Source organism: Boleophthalmus pectinirostris, unplaced genomic scaffold, assembly GCF_026225935.1.
Source record: "Boleophthalmus pectinirostris isolate CB_2022bp ecotype Guang Dong unplaced genomic scaffold, ASM2622593v1 HiC_scaffold_14, whole genome shotgun sequence".
In the NCBI taxonomy this organism is placed as follows: Eukaryota; Metazoa; Chordata; class Actinopteri; order Gobiiformes; family Gobiidae; genus Boleophthalmus; species Boleophthalmus pectinirostris.
Window position 1 is genome coordinate 36,839,066 of NW_026571047.1, and position 21,832 is coordinate 36,860,897.

Below are 21,832 nucleotides of genomic sequence, written 5' to 3' on the forward strand. Positions count from 1 at the left end.
CTCTTTCCAAAACCTCCTTAAAGGACGATCGTTTTGACTGTTGACCGTGACACCCTCATCAGAAAAATGTCCAACATGAGAAAAGTGGAGCCAAGTGCAGGTTTTTACAACAAAAACTGACTTATTCCTGTTTGCAAACGAGTTCATGTTAAAATATTGTGTTGAAATTGAATTTTTCTTAAAGTTTCATGTTGTTCATAATATTATAATAAGAAAGAGTTCATCAATTAAAAAAGATTTCTGTTATAGATTTGTGTTTCTCTGCACAAATATTTGAACTTATTGTTATTTTTGGGGTTTATATGACATGAGTTTTCTGATCCGGTCCCTTTGGGATCAAAGTCGGTTGGATACGGCCCCCGGAACAAGATGAGTTTGACACTTCTGTCATAGAGAAACAGGATCCTGTGTCGCGGGTTCATACGAACACTTCAAGACCAAAATGACGAGGCCACAGCAGCAGCCACAGAGACAAGACACAATATTCCAATGTAAGTCAGTCACTAAATTCACTTTTAAGGAGAATTTTGTTACAGTCAGAGAGTCACAGAGTTAATAATCCATTTTATTTATTGTTTTGGTTGTGTTTGGTTCAACAGTGGTTTATTCAAGTGCATTTTTGGGAACAAGTCGTCGCTGTGAGTCAGACACATTAGACTAGTCCTGTGTTAAGTCTGTTTTATTTAGGTCTGTTTTTGTTTGTCTTTCAGTTCCTGTGTTAAATGTTCTTTAGACAATAAGGTTTATTGATATTTGAAATTTGCATTGTGGTCATTATATTAGTTGAAATTGGTCTCAAAATGCCAATATTATCGTTTATCGCAATAAATTCTTGGTCAATTAATCGTCCAGCAAATGTTATTATCGTTACAGGTCTAGTCGTGACTAGACTTTCAAAATTCAGGGTTTCCACTCATTTTCAGTGACAAAATGTCAAACATATTGAAATATCGATATATTGTATTGTTTAATGTAATGATACAGTATCAATATCGTGGGCTGCTGTATCGATATATCCCCAAGAGTATTTTTTTTTTTGTATATTTCACTACATTATCTTGTTACAGCTACAGTTTTGTTGCTTGTTTAGAGGAAGGAAATTTGTTCATGCGACACATTTGACATTTTCACAGTTCTGATGACTAAAATTACTGTTTCCTGTGAACTTTGCACAAGAAGTCGTTTAACAAAGACTTTTAGTATCACAGCCACGATTTAGCCTTTATTTTTTATTAAACTGTATCGAATTGATCTGAAATATATCATACTGAATTGAAAGTGGAATATATCGAGATATGTATCGTATCGTCAATTTCTTAATGATACCAGCCCTAGTTTTATGACTTAAAGTGAATTTTCCATGACTTTACAGCACTTACATGTGTAGAACTGATCAGACTTTCAGCACTAAATATGAAATGTTTAACTCTTTCCACTCACCTTATGGTTTGGGATTATAGTTTTTAACTTTCAAAATCCTGTCAGTGCATTTATTGTCGTCTCTTTTAAACAAAAGACGCAAACATTCAGAAATAATCAGAACAGCCTCATGAGAACCTAACAGAACACTGGAGAAAGAGATACTCAAATTCCATGATATTTCCAAAACTTTCATTGCATTTACAAAACTCCATGGACTTTTCAAGATTTGGAAAATGATATTTTCAATTTATATGACTTATCCAGGATTTCCATGACCGTGGGAATTCTGAAAATGAAAAAATTGGGACACTCTGGGTTTGTGGCGGGTGAAGGAAAACTGTTCTGTACTCGTCCCATTCATGATGAACATGAGTCAGTAGAGTCACGTTTTCTTTGTGTTTTGGTCGTTTTTAAGCAGCTTTTCTGTTGGCAGGGATCAGATTGGTCAAAAATACAAAGACCTGGGACATTTTTTGTACAAAACTTGGACAAATCTGTGTTTTTTGTATAAATCTGCTGGGACGTCTGGTCACTCTTGTCTTGTTTTGTTTCATTCACATGTTTAACACACAAACCCTGCAGATTTAGGCTGAGCGCTTCACTCTGTTCCACCCTGTGATGTCATCATGTGGTGATACGGGAAGTGCTCCACTGCGTTTTTAAACTCCACACACCTTCACGAGAATCATTTGGATCATTTTAGCTCTGGACAGATACAGAGGACAGAGGGGCAGATACAGAGGACAGAGGGGCAGATACAGAGGACAGAGGGGCAGACACAGAGGACAGAGGGGCAGATACAGAGGACAGAGGGGCAGATACAGAGGACAGAGGGGCAGATACAGAGGACAGAGGGGCAGATACAGAGGACAGAGGGGCAGACACAGAGGACACAGGGGCAGATACAGAGGACAGAGGGGCAGATACAGAGGACAGAGGGGCAGATACAGAGGACAGAGGGGCAGATACAGAGGACAGAGGGGCAGACACAGAGGACAGAGGGGCAGATACAGAGGACAGAGGGCAGATACAGAGGACAGAGGGGCAGATACAGAGGACAGAGGGGCAGATACAGAGGACAGAGGGGCAGACACAGAGGACAGAGGGGCAGATACAGAGGACACAGGGGCAGATACAGAGGGCAGAGGGGCAGATACAGAGGTCGGAGGAGGATCACGTTTCTCAATAAATCCAACATCACAGGACGCCGTTTTTAAACCCGACCACATGATGTCATCCGAACATCACCACCCACCACACACACACCCCCGAAACCACAGGGTGACCCACATCCCCCCTCCCCCACCCACAGACTGGGGCAGAGAAAAGTGGACTAGACTGGGACACAGACTGGGACAGAGTGAGACAGACTGGGGCAGTTTGAAGCAGAGTGGGGTAGTTTGGAGCAGACTGGGACAGACTGGGGCAGTTTGGAGCAGAGTGGACTTGATGGGGGCAGTTTGGGGCAGATTCTGGGGGTAATGACTTCCACAGAACATGCCTCAGACACACGTCAGCTTTTTCAGCACTGGCCGCTGTTTCACAGGCACATTTTCCTACTGCTACAAATGGATCAACATCTGTTTACTTAAAGACACACTACGTAACTTTTCGAGAGCTCGTCTCCATGGAGATGATTTGGCTTTGCTTGGAAAGATCCAGAGTATAAAAGAAACCATCTGGCCTCTAACTTGTCCTGGTGGCGTGAACAGCTTGATGCAGGGAGACGGACAGGTTTAAAGCAAAACTGTGGAACATTACAGGCAAAGGAATAACATCTCCATGGAAACGAGCAGGTGGCAGAGCGACCGGGCAGTTCAGATTTTAATGATCGTCTTGTGTGTTTTTAATGGAGACGTCTACAGCTGATCGTCTGTCAGGGAAAACGTGAGGTTGGAGCAAACGCAGAACTTTGGACCAAAAAGTTTGGATATTTTTATTTTACTGTTTAAAGTTTTGTTTATGTTCCATCCATCAATTTTCTTCTGCTTATCCGGGGCCGAGTCGCGAGGGCAGCAGTTTAAGCAGGGACTCCCAGACACGTCCTCCAGCTCCTCCAGGGGAACCCGAGGTGTTCCCAGGCCAGTCCAGAGACATAGTCCCTCCAGTGTGTCCTGGGTCTTCCCCGGGGCCTCCTCCCGGTGGGACATGAACACCTCCCGAGGGAGACGTCCAGGAGGCATCCGGAACAGATGCCCGAGCCTCAACTGGCTCCTCTCGACGTGGAGGAGCAGCGGCTCTACTCCGAGCTCCTCCCGTGTGACTGAGCTCCTCACCCTGTCTCTAAGGGAGACGCCCTGCGGAGGAAACTCATTTCGAGCGCTTGTATCTGCGATCTCGTCCTTTCGGTCACTACCCAGAGCTCATGACCAGAGGTGAGAGGAGGAACGAAGACTGACCGGTAAATCGAGAGCTTTGGAACTAAACCAGGACTAGCACAGTAACAAACCAAGAATATAGCAGGACTAAACAGGGCCCAAACCAGGACTAAACCAGGGATAAACCAGGACTAAACCCTGAACTAAACCCGGACTAAACCAGGACTAAACCAGGACTAATCAGGGCCTAAACCAGGACTAAACCCTGAAACCCTGAACTAAAATCAGGACTAAACCAGGACTATACCTGGATTAAACCAAGACTAAACTAGGACTAAACCAGGACTAAACCAAGACTAAACCCTGAATTAAACCAGGACTAGAGCAGGAACAAAGCAGGTATGTAGCAGCACTAAACAGGGCCCAGACCAGGACTAAACCAGGACTAAACAGGGTCCAAACCAGGACTAAGCCCTGAAACCCTGAACTAAACCTTGAACTAAAACCAGGACTAAACCCTGAATTAAAACCAGGACTAAACCAGGACTAAACCAGGACCAGTGTGAATGCAGAACAGTAGCTGGAGCAGCGACGTTTCACTTCTGAATCGTTTGGACCGAGTTAAAAGCTTCACAAAACTCCCAAACACATTTCATTTCCACCACAAAAACCCCGAGTATAATCACAGATCTGAGCAGCGGCTTTTATCTCCCTCCAGCTCCGACCCAAATGACAGGACCAGACCGCCGTGTCAAACCAGGACTAAACCAGGACTAAACCAGGACTACACCAAAATCACAGGCCGCCCTCGCTTCAAAGTGGATCTGGTTTGGTCCGGGTCCCGGTTCAGCACTTCTGGACGGTGCAAAGTTTCACAACAGACGAAGAAAAATGAAAGTTATGAGCGAGAAATGTCAAAAATGTAAGAGTAAAGATCGAAAACGTAAACATCAAGATAATTTATGATTTATGCAATTATACGTGTGGTTTAGTCCTGGCTTAGTCCTGGTTTAGTCCCGATGTAGTCCTGATGTAGTCCTGATGTAGTCCCGATGTAGTCCTGATGTAGTCCTGATGTAGTCCTGGTTAAGTCCTGGTTCAGTCCTGGTTCAGTCCTGGTTCAGTCCTGGTTCAGTCCTGGTTCAGTCCCGGTTTAGTCCTAATGTAGTCCTGGTTCAGTCCTGGTTTAGTCCTGGTTCAGTCCCGGTTTAGTCCTGATGTAGTCCTGATGTAGTCCTGGTTTAGTCCTGGTTTAGTCCTGGTTTAGTCCTGGTTTAGTCCTGGTTCAGTCCTGGTTTAGTCCTGGTTTAGTCCTAGTCCAGTCCTGGTTTAGTCCTGGTTTAGACCTGATGTAGTCCTGGTTTAGACTCGGGTTCAGTCCTGGTGTAGTCCTGGGTTGAGTCCTAGTCCCATCCTGGTTTAGTCCTAGTCCAGTCCTGGTGTAGTCCTTGTGTAGTCCAGGTTTAGTCCTGGTTCAGTCCTGGTTTGCTCCTGATGTAGTCTTGGCATAGTCCTGGTTTAGTCCTGATGTAGTCCTGGTTTAGTTCTAGTTGGTTCAGTCTTCGTCTTATGGTCCAGTCTTGGTTTAGTCCTGGTTTAGTCCTGGTTTATGACCAGTAAAAAGTCTTTTTACATCAGTGTATGTGTCAGGATATCGACTGAGTTGATATTTGGAAGCCGATATCTGATCCTGCTAATTTTTCAGTTTTGGTGCCAGACTGGTGCATCCCCCTCATGACATCATCAGGTGGTGATTCAGAAGTATTATTTTTACGCGCAACAATAATTAAAGGTGTGACTGTTGCGTGAGGTGGGACTTTCAGGAGGCTGGTGAATCCCGTGGTCCTCGTGTCTGTTCTGGGAAAATCCCTTTTGTCTTTTTTTCATCATGTTTTCAGTTTTTATATTTGAGCCCAGCGGATGTTTTTGTGACTCCAGACTCTGCGGTTTCAACACAAACACCTACAACTGGAACATTTACGGCAAAAGGGCAAAGGACGAACCACAGACAAAAGAGAAATCACTGTCTGAACGGACACGATGCACCGATACAACGATACAACGCTGGGATCGGACGTCCTCCATATTCTGTTTTGGTTTTTAAGTTTGTTGGGATGTAACAATCAGTGTTGGGAAGGTGACTTTAAAAATGTAATCCCCTACAGATTACAGATTACATATCCCAGAATGTAGTTTGTAACATAATCGATTAAATTACTTAAAGTGAGTAATGTAATCTGAATACTTAGGATTACTTGATTTACTGTAGAGAAGCAAAGACCAGGACAGGACCACGAGATTTGGATATTGTTACGTCACTATACGTTTGTGTAAAAAACAATTACACCAAAACAGCTCATAATCTTTGTAAAGGTTGTATGGAGGATTTTTTTTTGTTTTTTTTTTGTTTCAAATTGTCAGTGATAGATTATAGATGCAGTCGCCTTGTAATTATGATGACCAAAAAAAAAAAAGAGAATAAAAATTCATCAACTCTGGACGTGGTGGGGCTAAACATTTGCCAATAGATAACGACACTGCCTCGTTATCTGTGAGCTGACAGGCTGTCAATCAAACTCCCTACGTTTCTAGCGTAACTGACTTGCCTGCGCCGCCGGTACGTGGTTTACGTACGACTGTCACGCAGTCCACAGACGCAAGACGCACAGACGCTGTTTACTCCACCAACGCAACAGTTCTTTTTTTGACCTATATCTTCCTCGCAGTTCGCACAAAGTTTGTTGCAATGGCGACAAGAATCCAGGAGCAGTTCGCCGCAAAAGAAAGTCCGTTTTTGAGGTCGCTGAAAGAAGAAGACAAGGGGAAAAGCAGCGAAGCCAAACTAAGGTGATTCTTGTAGATTCATTCCAGCGATGGCGCGACTGAAGCAGACGCAGGGTCTAAAGACTGAACCACTGGTCCACAAATTACTCCTGGACAGGAAACTTCTGCTTATTATGAAAACGTACTTTATTTCCAAGAGCGAGACAAACGTTTTTCAGGACATGAATGTGATATCCTATGTCTGAAAACGTAATTTTCAAGGCAAAGAAAGAGTCCGCTTGCTGCTGCGTGTTGTAGCTAGTTCATTCGCACTGAATCTCCGCGCACTCTTCTCTGCTCCCCTTTCCTGCTCCTCTCCCCGCTGCCCGATCCGCTCTTCTCCCTGCTCCTCACTTCTCCGGGCACGGAATCTCCACGCACCGCTCCCCTCTCCTCTCTCTTCTCCCTGCTCCTCACTTCTCGTCCGCGAACGAAATGTCCGCGCACCCCCTCCCCCTGCTCCTCACTTCTCCGTCTTGTCTAACCAACACTGTAGTTAGTTGTTTACAAGTCATGTGCAGCGGCTGTAAACAAACCTGTTTGTGGCGTAAGGAGGAGGAGGGAGGAGGTGTTTCTACGTAGGAGCTGTGGGGGAGGGGAGGTGGTTTCACGCATGCGCAACATTTGAAAAAGGACAAACAGTCGCTGGATTTCTCGTTCCTTGGAAAATCCTCTATACAACCTTTAAGTCGGCCTGTAGTTACGTTAAATGAGAAATAGGAGAACAAAACACATAAATTCTATTTTCAGTCCCTGACCTGGTATCGGTTAATATTGGGAATAGATCAGAAAAAGCTGGGTTGAAGCATCACCACTTTAACTTGAACGTTTGCAGTTAGTCGCGACCTCCATCTGCCTCTCCTCATCACAAATCTGACTCTTTCACATCGAGAGGATTTTTACCTACAGCCGTTGTTTATTTTACAAAAACAAGCCTTGAGAATCATCACCAACCGTCATTGCAGAGAAACATCCATCCCAGTATTTGTTCAACTTAAAGGTTGTACGGAGGATTTTTTTTTTGTTTCAAATTGTCAATGAAAGTTTAAAATACCTTTACAAAGATGCAGCAGCCTTGTAATTATGATGACCAAAAAAAAAAAAAGAATGAAAATCTATCAACTGTGGACGTAGCGAGGCCAGATAAACATCAGCCAATAGAAAACAAGGCTCCCTCTTTTTCTATTGGATGTTCGGTTGTCAATCAAACTCCCTACGTTTCTAGTGTAACTGACTTGTCGGCGCGCGGGGATTATGTGGTTTATGCAGCGGTTCTTAGAGGATTTTTCAAACTGTCGCTTCCTCGCAATTTGCACAAAGTTTGTCGCGACGGCGGACGAGAATCCACGACCAGTTCGCCGCAAAAGAAAGTCGGTTTTTGAGGTCGCTGAAAGACGAAGAGAAGGGGAAAAGGAGCGAAGACAAACTGAGGTGATTCTTCGGAGATTCCTTCCAGCGATGGCGCGACTGAAGCAGACGAAGGGCCTAAAAACTGATGCATCGGTCGATAAAATATTTCTAGACAGGTCACTTCAACAGTAATTCTGAACGCGCGCTGGCTGTAAACAAACATGATTTCTAGAGTAAAGAGGCGGGAGGAAGCGTTTCTACTGAGGCTGTGGAGGAGGAAGGTGGTGTCACGCAGGCACGAGGACTGTCACTGTACTTCTCTTCCCTTAAAAAAATCCTCTGTACAACCTTGAAAGTGTTGAAAATGTATGATATTGTTGACTTAAGTCTCTTCAAAGTCATGTCTAAAGCAAAGTGCCGAGTATTAATGTATGAGTTAATGTATGGAAAAGTCTTGACAAAGAAATTAAAGAATCAAGTACAAAAAAAACACACATAAAATCATAACAATGTGTATGTATGAAAAAGAAAACCAAGTTATTGTCCATAATTGTGAAGATTTCTGTTTGTAATTGGTGAATAATTGTGCCTGAAATGAAATGTACTGATTTGAAATGTCCCAAAGTAACGATCAATGTTGATGTTTTGTCTTGAAAAGAGAACATAAGATGATTCTTCTTTCTGCTCCTTTTCATTCATTTCTTGTATGTTTGATGTTGTTACACTGCTGATGTCTTTTTATGCTTTATGAATTATATAAATAAACAAATAAAATGTTTAGTTTTTTTTTTTATTGTAAGATTTTAAGCTGTAAATAGTTAAATATGTTTTAGTTTTTATGTTTCACCCCACAGCAGCAAAATCGTGACTAAACTGGGACTAAAACTGGAACTAAACAAAGACTAGACCAGGACCAAACTGTATCTACAGTACGACTCAAAATAGAACCAAACCAGAACCCAGCACCTTCCCTTTTTTCAAAATGAACCGTGCGTCACCAGTTCATTCAGATTCTTTAATCACTGCTCAGATTTGGCACCTGCCCCTCGGCGTCGCCCGGTCACATGATCAGCAGCATCTAGTGCAGGGTTGAACAATTATTTTTTCTATGGGGCCACATGAGAAATAGAAAATACTGTGGAGGCCAAAATGTTTAACTCACTTCTGCAGAACATTCATTGTATTTCTTTAGAAAAGGCAGTAAATGTCATTGTTCTGACGAGCTGCTCAGTCTGGTGAGAGTTTCTGTTCTGACTCAGCAATGAAACAGTGAGAAAGTGAGAAAAAAATAAACTCAATGCAGCTTTAGTCCATGCAAGACGTAAAATTATAATTATATTATATATAGTAATTAAGTATAATTATAATAATTACAAAATACATTTTGTAATTCCAAATGATCTTAAACAAGCAAAACATGGCAGTAAATATCGTACAGTGAGATGTATATCGTGATAATATCGCACCATGAGATGTGGATATTGTTACATCCCAAATATCCAGCTGTTCTACAATCTCTGTATTTAAAGAATATAATAAATATACCGTATTTTTCAGACTATAAGTGGCACTTTTTTCCTGTGACTTCTATATTAAAGTGTTTTTCGTGAAGTGTGGAGAGGTTCTAGTCTTGTGTGTGAGTATCTGCTGCTCCTGTTCCTCCTGCACCACTGTCACTTCACTCTACTGCACATGTCTCCTGCAGAAAGAGCCTCTGTCCTGTCTGGTATCATGTCAGTCGATCGCACCGTTACTTCTGCACCACTGAACAATTTAACATTTAAACAAACTTATGAAGACAAAGACTGAGAAAACTGAACACAAATGCCCCGAAAACAAAATCAGATTCTGCAGATTTACAAACTGCAAGTCATGAAATCTGCAGCCGAAAACGCTCAGCTCTTTTAATGTATCGTCTAATATTTTAAATCATTTTTATCATTCTTTTATTGAAAGTTTGCTGACCTTTTCTTTTATCTGTTGGTTTTATGGATTATCTGTGAAAGACAAGAACAGTCTGAACCAGATTGTAAAAGTTTGCAGCAAAATCAGTGGTGTTCAGATGGAGGATTTGGCGTCTGTGTGGAGACATCGGGTGTTACAAAAGACTAAGGCCACACTGAGCCAGACGAACCATGTGCTGCACTCACAGTTCATGAAGATGCCCTCTGGGAGGCGCTATGTCACCCCACGGCAAAAGACCAACCGCTACACCAAATCTTTTATTCCTTCTGCCATAAGGATTTTAAACGGAAAGTGAATTTGTTGCTGTGTCCCTGATGCTCTGTGGTTCGAACGTCTGGTGTCTGTCTTTTTCTCTTTATTATTTATATTTATATATTGTGCGTGACCAGAGATGTGCGAACTGAATTGCCCTTTGGGATTAATAAAGTTGTTAATTGATTGATTGAAAACGATAATCGAGCAGCAGAAAGAAAGTTTGGAGTGAGAGAGAAACTTTTGACACTGGGAGGAGGCACCATGAAACTTTCCTGAAGTCACTGGATGGATGGACAAAGTCTGGACTTCACTGACACCAAAACCGAAATACTGTCGGGATTCAGAAAAACCCGAATAATTCTAACTGGAACTGAAGCTGAGTCTGACGACGGCGACGCAGAGGAGGAAGCGTCGCTCTGTTTACCTCCGGAGGTCGAGTTGTTCTGAAGTGACACCGAGGATGAAGAATTGAATGGATTTAGTGATTTGGAGCGAGACGGAGACAAACCCGTTTATCCCCGGACACGGACGTTTTGTCGCACAGCAACCTACATTCGGCTTGTCGATTAAAATGAAGGTAATCGATGAAATTCTTAATGATCACTTATCGATTAATCGACTAATCATGCCCATCCCTAATTCTAACATGAAGAATTTATAACAACTCAATGAAAGGAAGAAAGACGAAAACTTAAAGGTGAACAACAACGACGCGTTAGTGAACTACTCCAGACCAAATCTAACTTTATGGTCGTTTCCGCTTTTTAGGACATTCTCTTTCCGTCAAGAACTTTTTTATTTATGTGTTTCGTGGTTTGTATTTGTGTTTTTCCCACATCTAAATTTGTCTCGGCGCTTGCGCAAATGTTTTGTGTTTTGTAAATTTGTTTGTTCGTTTGCAAATGCGTTTTATGAAGCTTGGAATTTGTTTTCAAGACGTAAACGTGTATTTTTAAATGTAATTTTGTTTTCAAACTTGTGAAATGTAAAAGTGTTTTGCTCTTTCCGGCCACCGTACAGATCTGCCCTTTAATCCAAAGACAAACGCAGAGGACACATTCCTGCAGAGACACTAAACTGGACCTGCCCTGGTGCTGGCGCTTTCATTTTTTTATTTTTTTTAAAATTCTGAATTCCTGTGTTTTGATTATTCTCTTATAACGTTCCAAAAATGCAAAGAGCCTCAACTGTGGAGCAGGAAAACCCCACATTCCAGGGACCGTTTCACACAGAGCCAGGACCAGGACTCTCAAATACTTCACATTTTTGGATCTGCTGCTCTGACATACTTTTCCTCCTCTGCGCACCACGCCAAAAATCTGCTCCGGCCGACTCACTCACTCACTCACTCACTCCAACGCCGACGCTTTAGATGCAGGGGGAAGTGTCCTGCCCGATGACACAACAGCAGCCCAAACCAGTGATGACCCGGAGCACAAACTTTGCACAGGAGTGAGATGTCTGAGCCGCTGCCTGTGACGCTGAGGACGCGCAGGTTATGCAAACACCTGAAGACTTCTGTGTTTCAGATTCAGCCCAAAACCCCGTGAGAGCAGAGCCGTGTGTGTGTGTGTGTGTGTGTGTGTGTGTGTGTGTGTGTGTGTGTGTGTGTGTGTGTGTGTGTGTGTGTGTGTGTGTGTGTGTGTGTGTGTGTGTGTGTGTGTGTGTGTGTGTGTGTGTGTGTTTGTACAGACATTAGACAGAAGGAGGGTGACCAGATTTTCAAAATAAAAACCGGGGACATCCTGGTTTGTGTTGGTTGGTAATAATAAAATTGTGAAATAAGAGCATAAATAAGGAGGCTTGTTCTGCCCTCGGCTCTAACATGAGTCAGTTCAGTCACATTCTTTGTGTTTTGGTCATTTTAAAGCAGCTTTTCTGTATTTTTCCAAAACAAATGACAGTGTGCGTCTGTCTTTTCTGTTGGCAGGGATCAGATTGGTCCAAAATAGAGACACCTGGAACATTTCTTGAGTAAAATTGGGACAAATCAGTGGTTTTGGATAAATGTGCTGGGACAGGAGACACAGGGTCTGGGACTGTCCCGGGTGAACAGACACGTCTGGTCACTCGAGTCAGAGGGTGAGAGATGACCAGAGCCTCAGGCCTGTGTCCTTGCTCTTATTTTTACTTTGTGACGTGAGTGTGTCTGTGCCTGTGTCATGAGCTAAACGCAGTGAGACAAACGGAGCAGACATGACTAGACACAAGAGCGGAGCGGGGCCTGAGCATCAGCGGAGCTCTGTGCCTCCTGAGCCCGGGGACAGGGGCCCTGAGTCGGGCAGTGGCCCCGCAGTGGCCCCGCTGGTCTGGAGCTCGGTGAACAGGACGTAAACAGGACTCACCTACATCCGCGTTGCAGAAAGCCTGTTGCGGGTGCACGGGCGCGCAGCTGCACGCCTCCACGCGCTGCTCCGCGCGCCACAGCAGCAGCGGCACGAGCGCGCAGAGGATGCCGTTCACGGAAAACGGCATTTTTCTCTCAGCTCCGGTTCAGCCTGGTCCAGAGGTGCGCTGTTGTTTTGGTGGAGCTCTCTGCAGAGTCACGTCTCTCCGTTACGTTCTCGTTACGACACGACGTCACTGTCCGTGTGCGCTCGCGGCAGATGCGGTGAGTTTGTCCCGTGCGTCAGCGGTGTCTCCTGCGGCAGCGCGCTCCGGTCTCTCTGAGCTCCGACTGTTTTCGTTTGAGGCAAAAAGCGGTTTTTATGTGACGCAGCTCCGCCCACAGCTCCCCACGCCACCGGAAGAGGGCGCGGTTTGTCCACAGCGGTGACACATCTGGAGCCTCGTGCGCGCGGACACGGAAGGAAAATATTAAAATGACGAAACGACACGGACTCACTTTTACCTTTACACGCTCCAAACTGTGCGTAACATCTGAGCTTTTATTTAAACAAAGCTTTATCTTGGTCAGTGTTGTTTTTATTGATGTACAAACAGCGCCACCTGCTGCTCACGGTCACAACTGCACATAAACGATGGACCAACATTTCTGTGAAAATAGTTTTAATAACAGCGGTTTGTGTTTAGTTTCATTCAGGAAACAGCCAGAGTCCAAACTTAGCACTTGTGATCACTGAGACTTTTTTTTTTAGTAACATTACAAACTGGTTCATTTCAGAATCTTTAACACAAGCCAAACGGTCTCATTACATTTTATTATTTTATATCAAGTTTTTATTTAAATCTTAAACTCAGTGGTTTCATTATAATTATGAATCTACTTGTGAAATATTGGGCTTCCAGTATATATAGCTTTTGAATCGAAAAAAGTCCTCAAAAAATATTAAACTGAACCCAATGACTATATATAAAAATTAAATATAATAAAAAGTTCCTCTGTGGTGAGACTGAGAGTAACTGTGTGTTTGTAGAGTCCTTTATTGTGTCAGACGGTGAGGTACTCCTTCAGCTTGTCCATAACGGCCGGGAGCTTCTCACTGGGCACCAGCATCACCGTCCTGAACGGCTTCATGGGAACGTCGTCGAAGGACCAGCGTCCGCTCAGACACGAGTCGGCCTCCTCCTCCACAGAGTAATGGAACTTCAGGACGGCGTGCTGCAAAAACAAGAGAAATGCAGCGTTTATTATTCTGATCACGAAAGTTAAACACAGAGAAACTGAACAAAAAAACTGAGGCTCCATCATCACGGCGAAAATCAAGGACTGCAGGAGGATGAAAACGAGGTGAAATACATTTTGCCAACCCAGGAAAGCAAAAAATCAAACACCAAAATCACTTTTTTCTCCTGATTCTCTGTGTAAATGTGTCTAAAACAGAAGTGTATCTCGATCCCTGGCCTTATTTTGGCATTTTAGTGCATAATATTTGTTAAAAATCTGACTTTTGGGTCAAAGTCTCTGTAACTTCCTGTTTTAGGATCAACGTTTGAGTTTTCAGGTTGGATTAACAGCACCAATGAGTCAGACGCAGGTTATTCTGTACATGAGTTAGATCAGGTGAGTTAACAGAGCCGTTCTAAAGGAGCCAAAAGAAGTTAGAGATGCCAGTGAAGGAGGCAGATTGTTCCAGTCTGAGGAGCCTTAAAGCGAAGGGACCTCTGAACCGCCTCCAACTTTTTAAAGTATAGTGAAGTATTTTCTCTGGGGCATTAACTGCAAACACATTTAACATTCCAAGTGCACAAATCTGTCTGTGCCAGGGGTCTCCAACCTGTAGCTTGGGAGCACCTAGAAGCTCTCCACCCCCTTCCAAGTATCTCACCAACGGATTTTTGAATTACCATATTTTACGCGCTATTAGGAGCTCTGGATTATAAGACGCACAGTCATTAAATTATTTTTGAACTTTTTTCACAAATTAACCGTGTGGGACTTTAAATGAAACACAACAGTGTGATGGGTGAGTGGTTTTGTTTGTTTGTTCGTTCACGGTGACTCTGGGCTGTGTTCAGTTGTGGCGTGTAGGGAGGGTGCTGTCTCTGGATTGTCGGCGTGTTCGCAGTGACTCAGTTGTTCAGTCGTGTCTAGAAGCGGCACGTTGCGCTCGCTTTTTCGGTTCGTTCCTCCGTTCTGTTCCTCGTCGGCGTGGAGTGATGAGTGTGTCTGTGTGTTTCGCTGTGTGGTCGCTGTCTGCTCCGTGTGTGTTTGCGTGCTCTGTGGGTGGTGTGTTTGTAGTTTACTGAAGTCGTGCTGCGACACCCGAGTGGATTCGTGTGTGGGGAGCTCTGGATTGTGGTGCGTGGTCATTTTTGATGGGGTTGGAGGCTTAAGAGCGCGTCTAATAGCCAGAAAATACAGTATATGTACTGTGCTGAATATCTAAAATTGTATTAATTGAAATTGTAAATGTATAATTTTGATGCGTAACTAAATAAATAAATAGATAATGGTTTGTGGTTTATAAGCATCTAACTGTGCTCCATCTAAGGCTCGTCGTGGGGCTTAAATGTACTAAATTTCTTGCAAACACTAAAATGAGCAGCTCTCTGGCATTTTTGTTTGGTAAAAGTAGTTCACTGGAGGAAAAAGGTTGGAGACCCCTGGTCTATGCAAATATCGACATCATGAAATCGATTTTTTATTTTAATTGTAGAATCAGTCTGAGTGAACGAGTTCCTTCTGTTTTATTCATGATCATAACATGAGTTTAGTTCAGTTTGTCACTAAAGCGTCGTCGTTGTTTCCTTTAAGTTTTGTTCTTTCTTCTCTTGATCGTTGTGGATAAATTGTTCATGTTAGAATGTTTATTCTTTGTGAACCTTGTTGGTTGAAGATTTGGGCAGATTTATGAAGCTGCTGGAAGAATACGACACAACATTTACACACACATTTTGACACAGAAAATCATTCATGGGAAGTTCCGCAAACCTAAAGCGGGACACTTCTGGCTGTTGTGAAAAAGGTCTGTTTAAGACCAGGCAAGAAAATATTTCAGATATGATGAAAAGTCAAAATAAATACATTCAAAGATAAACTGAAACCTGTGGTATTGAATAAGAGGCCAACTAAAATTAATCATATTCAGGAAATATTCAAACTAAAGCCAAAAGAGGGTTGAACCTTTAGAGTTTATTTATTTATTTATATATTATTATTTAATTATTATTATTATTATTATTTATATACTTTATTTTTTATTTATTTAGTATATTTTATTTATTTTTATGTGGTGAAATATTTGACTGTATAAACCTTCTTTTGCTTTGGAGCCACCTGCAGGACTGAGGGACTCAACAGACTCTTGTAACACAGATATTTTGAAGTTTAGTCCAGTAGAATAAACTCCATGTGATCACAGTTACATGAGTTTAAAGGTGTATCGCACAGACACACTCGGAGGTAAATAAAGCACTGACCTCGTAGAAGAACTCCTCCTCTGCGTTCACAAACATGAGCTCGTCTTTAGGGGGCGCTCTGGGTCCAGATCTGGAGATGGTTTTAGACGTTTCTTTACAGGTTTTGCTGATCATGAGGCAGTAGTGACAGCGCCCGCTCGGTTTGTTTGTGCGCTCCGCCTCCGCCATCTCCTCTCTGAAGGAACAGAAAATCAGGTTAAAGACGAGGTATTTTACTTTTACGCAGTATTAACTTTAACGCGTCACATATTTAGATCTCCATGTTATTTTTTATTGTTTTGAAAATGCTATAGTTGCTGAAAACAACGTACAGTCGCAGCGTGTAAAGATTGGAGATTATTTAGTCAATAAAGAAAAGTAATTATTCAGGTCACAATATAATCATAAAAGCTAGAATATAATAATATTGACTAGGGATGGGCATGATTAATCGATTAATCGATAATTGATCATTAAGAATTTCATCGATTACGTTAATTTTAATCGACAAACTCGAATGTATGTTGCTGTGTGTATCGTGGACCAAACAGGTGTGTACATGTGTCTCTGCATCAGAAGGAGCGAGACACAAACAGTGGGTCAGTCTGTAACGAACCGAAGCACAAATGTGGATTTAACGATGATTTGGACAAGAAATTCCACACTTTCCGTTGCGTTGGGACAAGTGTGAGTCCATGTGCACAGTGTATAAAGCAGCACATATGTTTCTGTGTCCAGTGGGAAAAAGTTTTTCCAGGTGAGAGTCGCTCAATGTGGATGACGAGGCCCCGCCCCCCTCCCCCCGTACGCTGTCCTGGTTTTGACAAACACAAATCTGGTCACACTGACCTGTATTCACCTGAGTCATGTCTTTTAATCCGACACAAGTTGAACCACATCAGCGACACAAGAGCTGGAGTTTTATCTTCGCTTAGTTTATGTAAATTAGTGATGTGGTTTTAAGTTTTGTTTCTGTGAGATTTGAACAAAACTGAATTAAACACATTATAATGTCAAACAGCTGATGTGGATCTAGAGTCGTTATGTTTATATGTCGTAAAGTTGAATTTATTTATGCAGATTAGTAGTGTAGATAGTAATAATAATGATGATCATTTTAATATAAAAACGTTAATGACTAATCGATCGTTAATTCTACGATCGATTAAGAAAATTTCATCGAATGCCCATCCCCAATATTGACCATTTTAAAAGTCATTTAAATTCAATATCGAATCCAAAAACATTTCAACTTCAACTTCATTTTTTTTTATCTCCAAAAACAAAATGAAAAAACAGATGATCTGTTTTTTCAGTTTTTGATTTTGTGTTTAAATGAAAAATGGAAAAAATGGATAACGGACGTTTCTCGTTAACGTGACCTAAAGTGTGATGCCAAACTGAACCAGGACTGAACCAGGACTAAACCAGGTCTAAACCAGGTCTAAACCAGGTCTAAACCAGGTCTAAACCAGGTCTAAACCAGGACTAGACCAGGTCTAAACTGTTTTCAGTGCTGGTCTGGTCCCGGTCTCAATTCCCCGGTCTCAATCCCCGGTCTCAGTCCCGGTCTCAGTCCCCGGTCTCAGTCCCCGGTCTCAGTCCCCGGTCTGGTTCTGGACCTGTTTTAGTCCTTGTTTAGTCCAGCATCGCATTTTAAGTCACATAAACGGGAAACAGTCGTTATCCGTTTTTTCATTTTTCATTTAAACACAAAATCCAAAACTTAAAAAACAAATCATTATCTGTTTTTTCATTTTGGTTTCGGAGACAAATAATGAAGAAAATAGTTGTTTTTTTTAGTTTTTTGGTTTTATATTAAAAAACGAATGAACGAATGACACATGGATTGATTAGAATGAAAGAAAACAAAGGATTTCACTTTTGTTTTGTTACGTGTCAATAATCGAAATCGTTCCTCTCACAGTAATCGTAACACAAAGATCTGATCTACGTGTACAGAAGGAGAATGTTCTCACTGCAGTTGTTTGTGGAGGGGCAGAGCGATCTGTGGAGGGACGTTGATGAACCTCTCGCTCAGCAGGAGACCCACAGACTTCCCCGGGTCTGACAGAATCTTCTCCAGACGCTCGCAGTCGGCCTCACTGCTGCTCCTCTGGGCCTGCTCCAGAACCAGCTCCTTCAGCTCCTCCACGCACTGCACGCCCTGGACACAACACACAGAAATATGGACTTAATTATGTACGGAAGCCGAGAGGGGTCACAACTAATACAAACGCCGCAACAAATACAAATGCCACAACACATTAAAAAGCCAAAACGGAAATGACCGCGCGACTCTATTTTAATGCAAACGCTGCAACAAATACAAACACTACAACACAAATGCCGCAACACATTAAAAAGCCGCAACACATTAAAAAGCCGCAACACATTAAAAAGCCGCAACACATTAAAAAGCCACAACACCTCAAAAAGCCACAACGGAAGTGACTGTGGGACTACGTGAAAAGTAAAGGAACGGAGAAGTTGGAAACATAAGTAAAAGTAATTTATTGTTTTATTATTATTCATTTCACGTTGTAGTTCTTCTTCTTCAGTCCCGCGGTCACTTCCGTTGTGGCTTTTTGATGTGTTGCGGCATTTGTGTTGCGGCGTTTGTATTTGTTGCAGCGTTTGTATTTGTTGTGACCCCTTCGGGCTTCCGTAATTATATCATTATAACAAACACTGCACACCCAGGACAAGACACAACAGTAAAATGTACTTCATTATACCATTATAACACACACTGCATGCCCTGGACAATACAAAACAACAATATGTACTCTATTACACTGTTATAACAAACACTGCATGCCCTGGACACAAAACACAGAAATATGTACTTAATTATGTACGGAAGCCGAGAGGGGTCACAACAAACGCAAACGCCGCAACAAATACAAATGCCACAACACATTAAAAAGCCAAAACGGAAGTGACCGCAGGACTATTTTTTCGACGGATCGATCAAGCGGCAAGTGAAGAAGAAGAACTACAACGTGAAAAGTAAAGGAACAGAGAAGCTGGAAACGTAAGTAAAAGTAATTTATTGTTTTATCGTTATTCGTTTCACGTTGTAGTTCTTCTTCTTCACTTGCCGCTTGATCAGTCTGTCGGAAAATAGAGTCCCGCGGTCACTTCCGTTGTGGCTTTTTGTTGTGTTGTTGCATTTGTATTTGTTGCGGCGTTTGCGTTTGCTGTGACGCCTCCGGGCTTCCGTAATTATATCATTATAACAAACACTGCACCCTGGACACAAAATACAGAAATATGTACTTAATTACACTGTTAAAACAAAAACTGCGCGCTCTGAACAAGTAAATACTGTAAAATGTACTCTATTACACTCTCATAACAAATACTGGATGCCCTGGACACAAAATACAGTAAAATGTACTCTATTATATCATTATAACAAACACTGCACACCCAGGACAAGACACAACAACAATATGTACTCTATTACACTGTTATAACAAATACTGGATGCCCTGGACAATACAAAACAACAATATGTACTCTATTACACTGTTATAACACACTGCACTCCCTGGAGAAGACAATACAGTAATACACACTATTACACTGTTATAACAGACCACATGCTCTGGACAAGAGAAAACAATACGCCCTCTATTACAAACACTGGACGTTGTTTATCTATTACACTGTTATAACACACTGGAGGCTCCGGGTAATAATGTAACATGAAATGTACTCTGAAATTCACTGTTATAACACTGAAAATATATTATATATATTATATTATTATAAATATATAAATTAAATTGCACCACCAGCAAGCCAAGATTTTAAACTAATACAATAATCCGTGTAAACCAGGCATGTCCAAACTATGGCCCCCACCTTGATAAAGATAATATTTAATATTTAGTGTGTGGTTTTAAGGATCTTAGAATGAGTCTTTATGTATTCTAACACGTTAAACATGCACATATTTTAATTATTCGCTGTATTCATCACCAGTCTACGGCCCTCGATCGGCCCTCTGCTTCATCTGTGTTTACATATGTGGCCCTTGATGAAAAAAGTTTGGACACCCCTGATCTAAACAAAAGCTGGTTGCAGTGTTTCGCTCTTTCGAGACGGAGACAAACATGCACAAAAGAAAATAAATACTACTACAGGTATCATTTCTATGAGAAAATGAACACTATTACAAACTAAAGTTACAAACTAAAAGCTTAAATAATAGTCTGCAAAATCAGTTCATCATAAAGAGGACCATGAATAAACTAATAAACCTTGAACCCACAGTGGGACTCAGGCTTCAGGCTTTTTTTTTTTAGTTTTTTAATACTTCTTATTTATTCAGTTTTTCCAAGTTTTGTGTAGTAAAAAACAAACAAATGCAACAGTAACAAAGCTTGGGGCACTGTTCTACTGAAATAAGGGTGTGGAAGGCTGGATTAAATCTCTTTTTATTTATATTTCAACCATTATGTCCGGCGTTTAATGAAGAAATGTCCTTTGAGTCACAGAAAAAAGTCTGTTGTTCCATGGAATATATTTCTTTTATAATTGTAGCCACTGATTCACTGACGGTGGGTCCTTTTTAAACCAGCTTCTTGTTATTGCTTCTGGGGAGTTCCCTTTTAGAACACTTGCACAGAGTTAGAGGAACTATTTAAAAAAAATAAAACCAAAAATAAGAAAACGAAAAAAAACTATTATTTTCTTCATTATTTGTCTCCAAAACCAAAATGAAAAAAACAGATGATGATTTGTTTTTTCAGTTTTCGATTTTGTGTTTAACTGAAAAATGGAAAGTTTCCAGTTTTTGTGACTTAAACTTTGATGCTGGACTTTTGCACCGCATACGGACTGAACCAGGACTAAACCAGGTCCGACCAAACCGGAACCAGCCTGGGACTGAGACCAGACCAAGACCGGGACTGAGTCCAAGTCTGAGACCGGGACAGAGACCGGGACAGAGACCGGGACAGAGACCGGGACTAGGCCATGATTGAGACCAGATCTGAGACCGGGACTGAGACTGAGACAGAGACCGGGACTGAGATCGAGACCAGGCCATGATTGAGACCAGGATTGAGAACGGGACCAGACCAGGACTGAGACTGGGACTGAGACCGGTTCAGTCCTGGTTCAGTCCGTATGGGGCAGGAAATTCCGGCATCACAGTTTAAGTGACGGAAACAGGAAACGGCCGTTATCCGTTTTTTCCATTTTTCATTTAAACACAAAATCGATAACTTTTTGGCTTTGGAGACAAATAATGAAGAAAACAGTTTTTTTTCTCATTTTCTTATTATTGGTTTTATATTGAAAAACGAATGAACGAATGATACACGGACTGTACATGTTTCGTAAAATAAATAACTATTCTCGATTATAGTTAGAGCTTCAAAACTGTGTCTCAGTCCGAGTTAAGTGTTAAAGTGTTTCATTAATTCATGCTTTCTCTTTTCCCCATCACTGTTCTATCAACTCTGTTCTATCAACTCTGTTCTCATCAACTCTGTTCTATCAACTCTGTTCTATCAACTCTGTTCTATCAACTCTGTTCTATCAACTCTGTTCTATCAACTCTGTTCTATCAACTCTGTTCTATCAACTCTGTTCTATCAACTCTGTTCTATCAACTCTGTTCTATCAACTCTAGTACCTTTCTCTCTGTGAGGTTTATCATGGAGATGAATCCAAACACTTCATCTGGATCCTCGTCGTCACTGTCCTCTGGAACCTCGGCTTGCTGCAAAACACAAAAATAATACTTATATTTTAAGATGTGTTCGAATGCAAAGGTCTTTTAATCATCATCTAATTCAGTCAGAGTTTCAGATTCATACAGCTAAAACCTCTGTTTAAATCAAAGCTCAAAACGGTTCTGTTTATCTGCGTGTGACTGA

The 21,832-nt window shown here is 41.8% G+C and overlaps 2 protein-coding genes across 2 annotated transcripts in view; both read right to left on the minus strand.

Moving 5' to 3' along the window:
- The window catches only part of timp2a (TIMP metallopeptidase inhibitor 2a), a 32,165-nt gene extending 19,341 nt beyond the window's left edge, over positions 1-12,824 (minus strand). Inside the window, exon 1 of the mRNA XM_020936551.2 lies at positions 12,479-12,824. Within this exon, the coding sequence (XP_020792210.1) occupies positions 12,479-12,608 (130 nt within the window). The 5' untranslated portion in view covers positions 12,609-12,824. The remainder of the gene's footprint in view (positions 1-12,478) is intronic.
- A 301-nt stretch (positions 12,825-13,125) lies between these two features.
- The window catches only part of bccip (BRCA2 and CDKN1A interacting protein), a 12,715-nt gene continuing 4,008 nt past the window's right edge, over positions 13,126-21,832 (minus strand). Inside the window, exons 4-7 of the mRNA XM_055150004.1 lie at positions 21,589-21,675; positions 17,915-18,102; positions 15,957-16,131; positions 13,126-13,695 (exon numbers count right to left, since the gene is read on the minus strand). Coding sequence (XP_055005979.1) covers positions 13,525-13,695; positions 15,957-16,131; positions 17,915-18,102; positions 21,589-21,675 — 621 coding nt within the window. The 3' untranslated portion in view covers positions 13,126-13,524. The remainder of the gene's footprint in view (positions 13,696-15,956; positions 16,132-17,914; positions 18,103-21,588; positions 21,676-21,832) is intronic.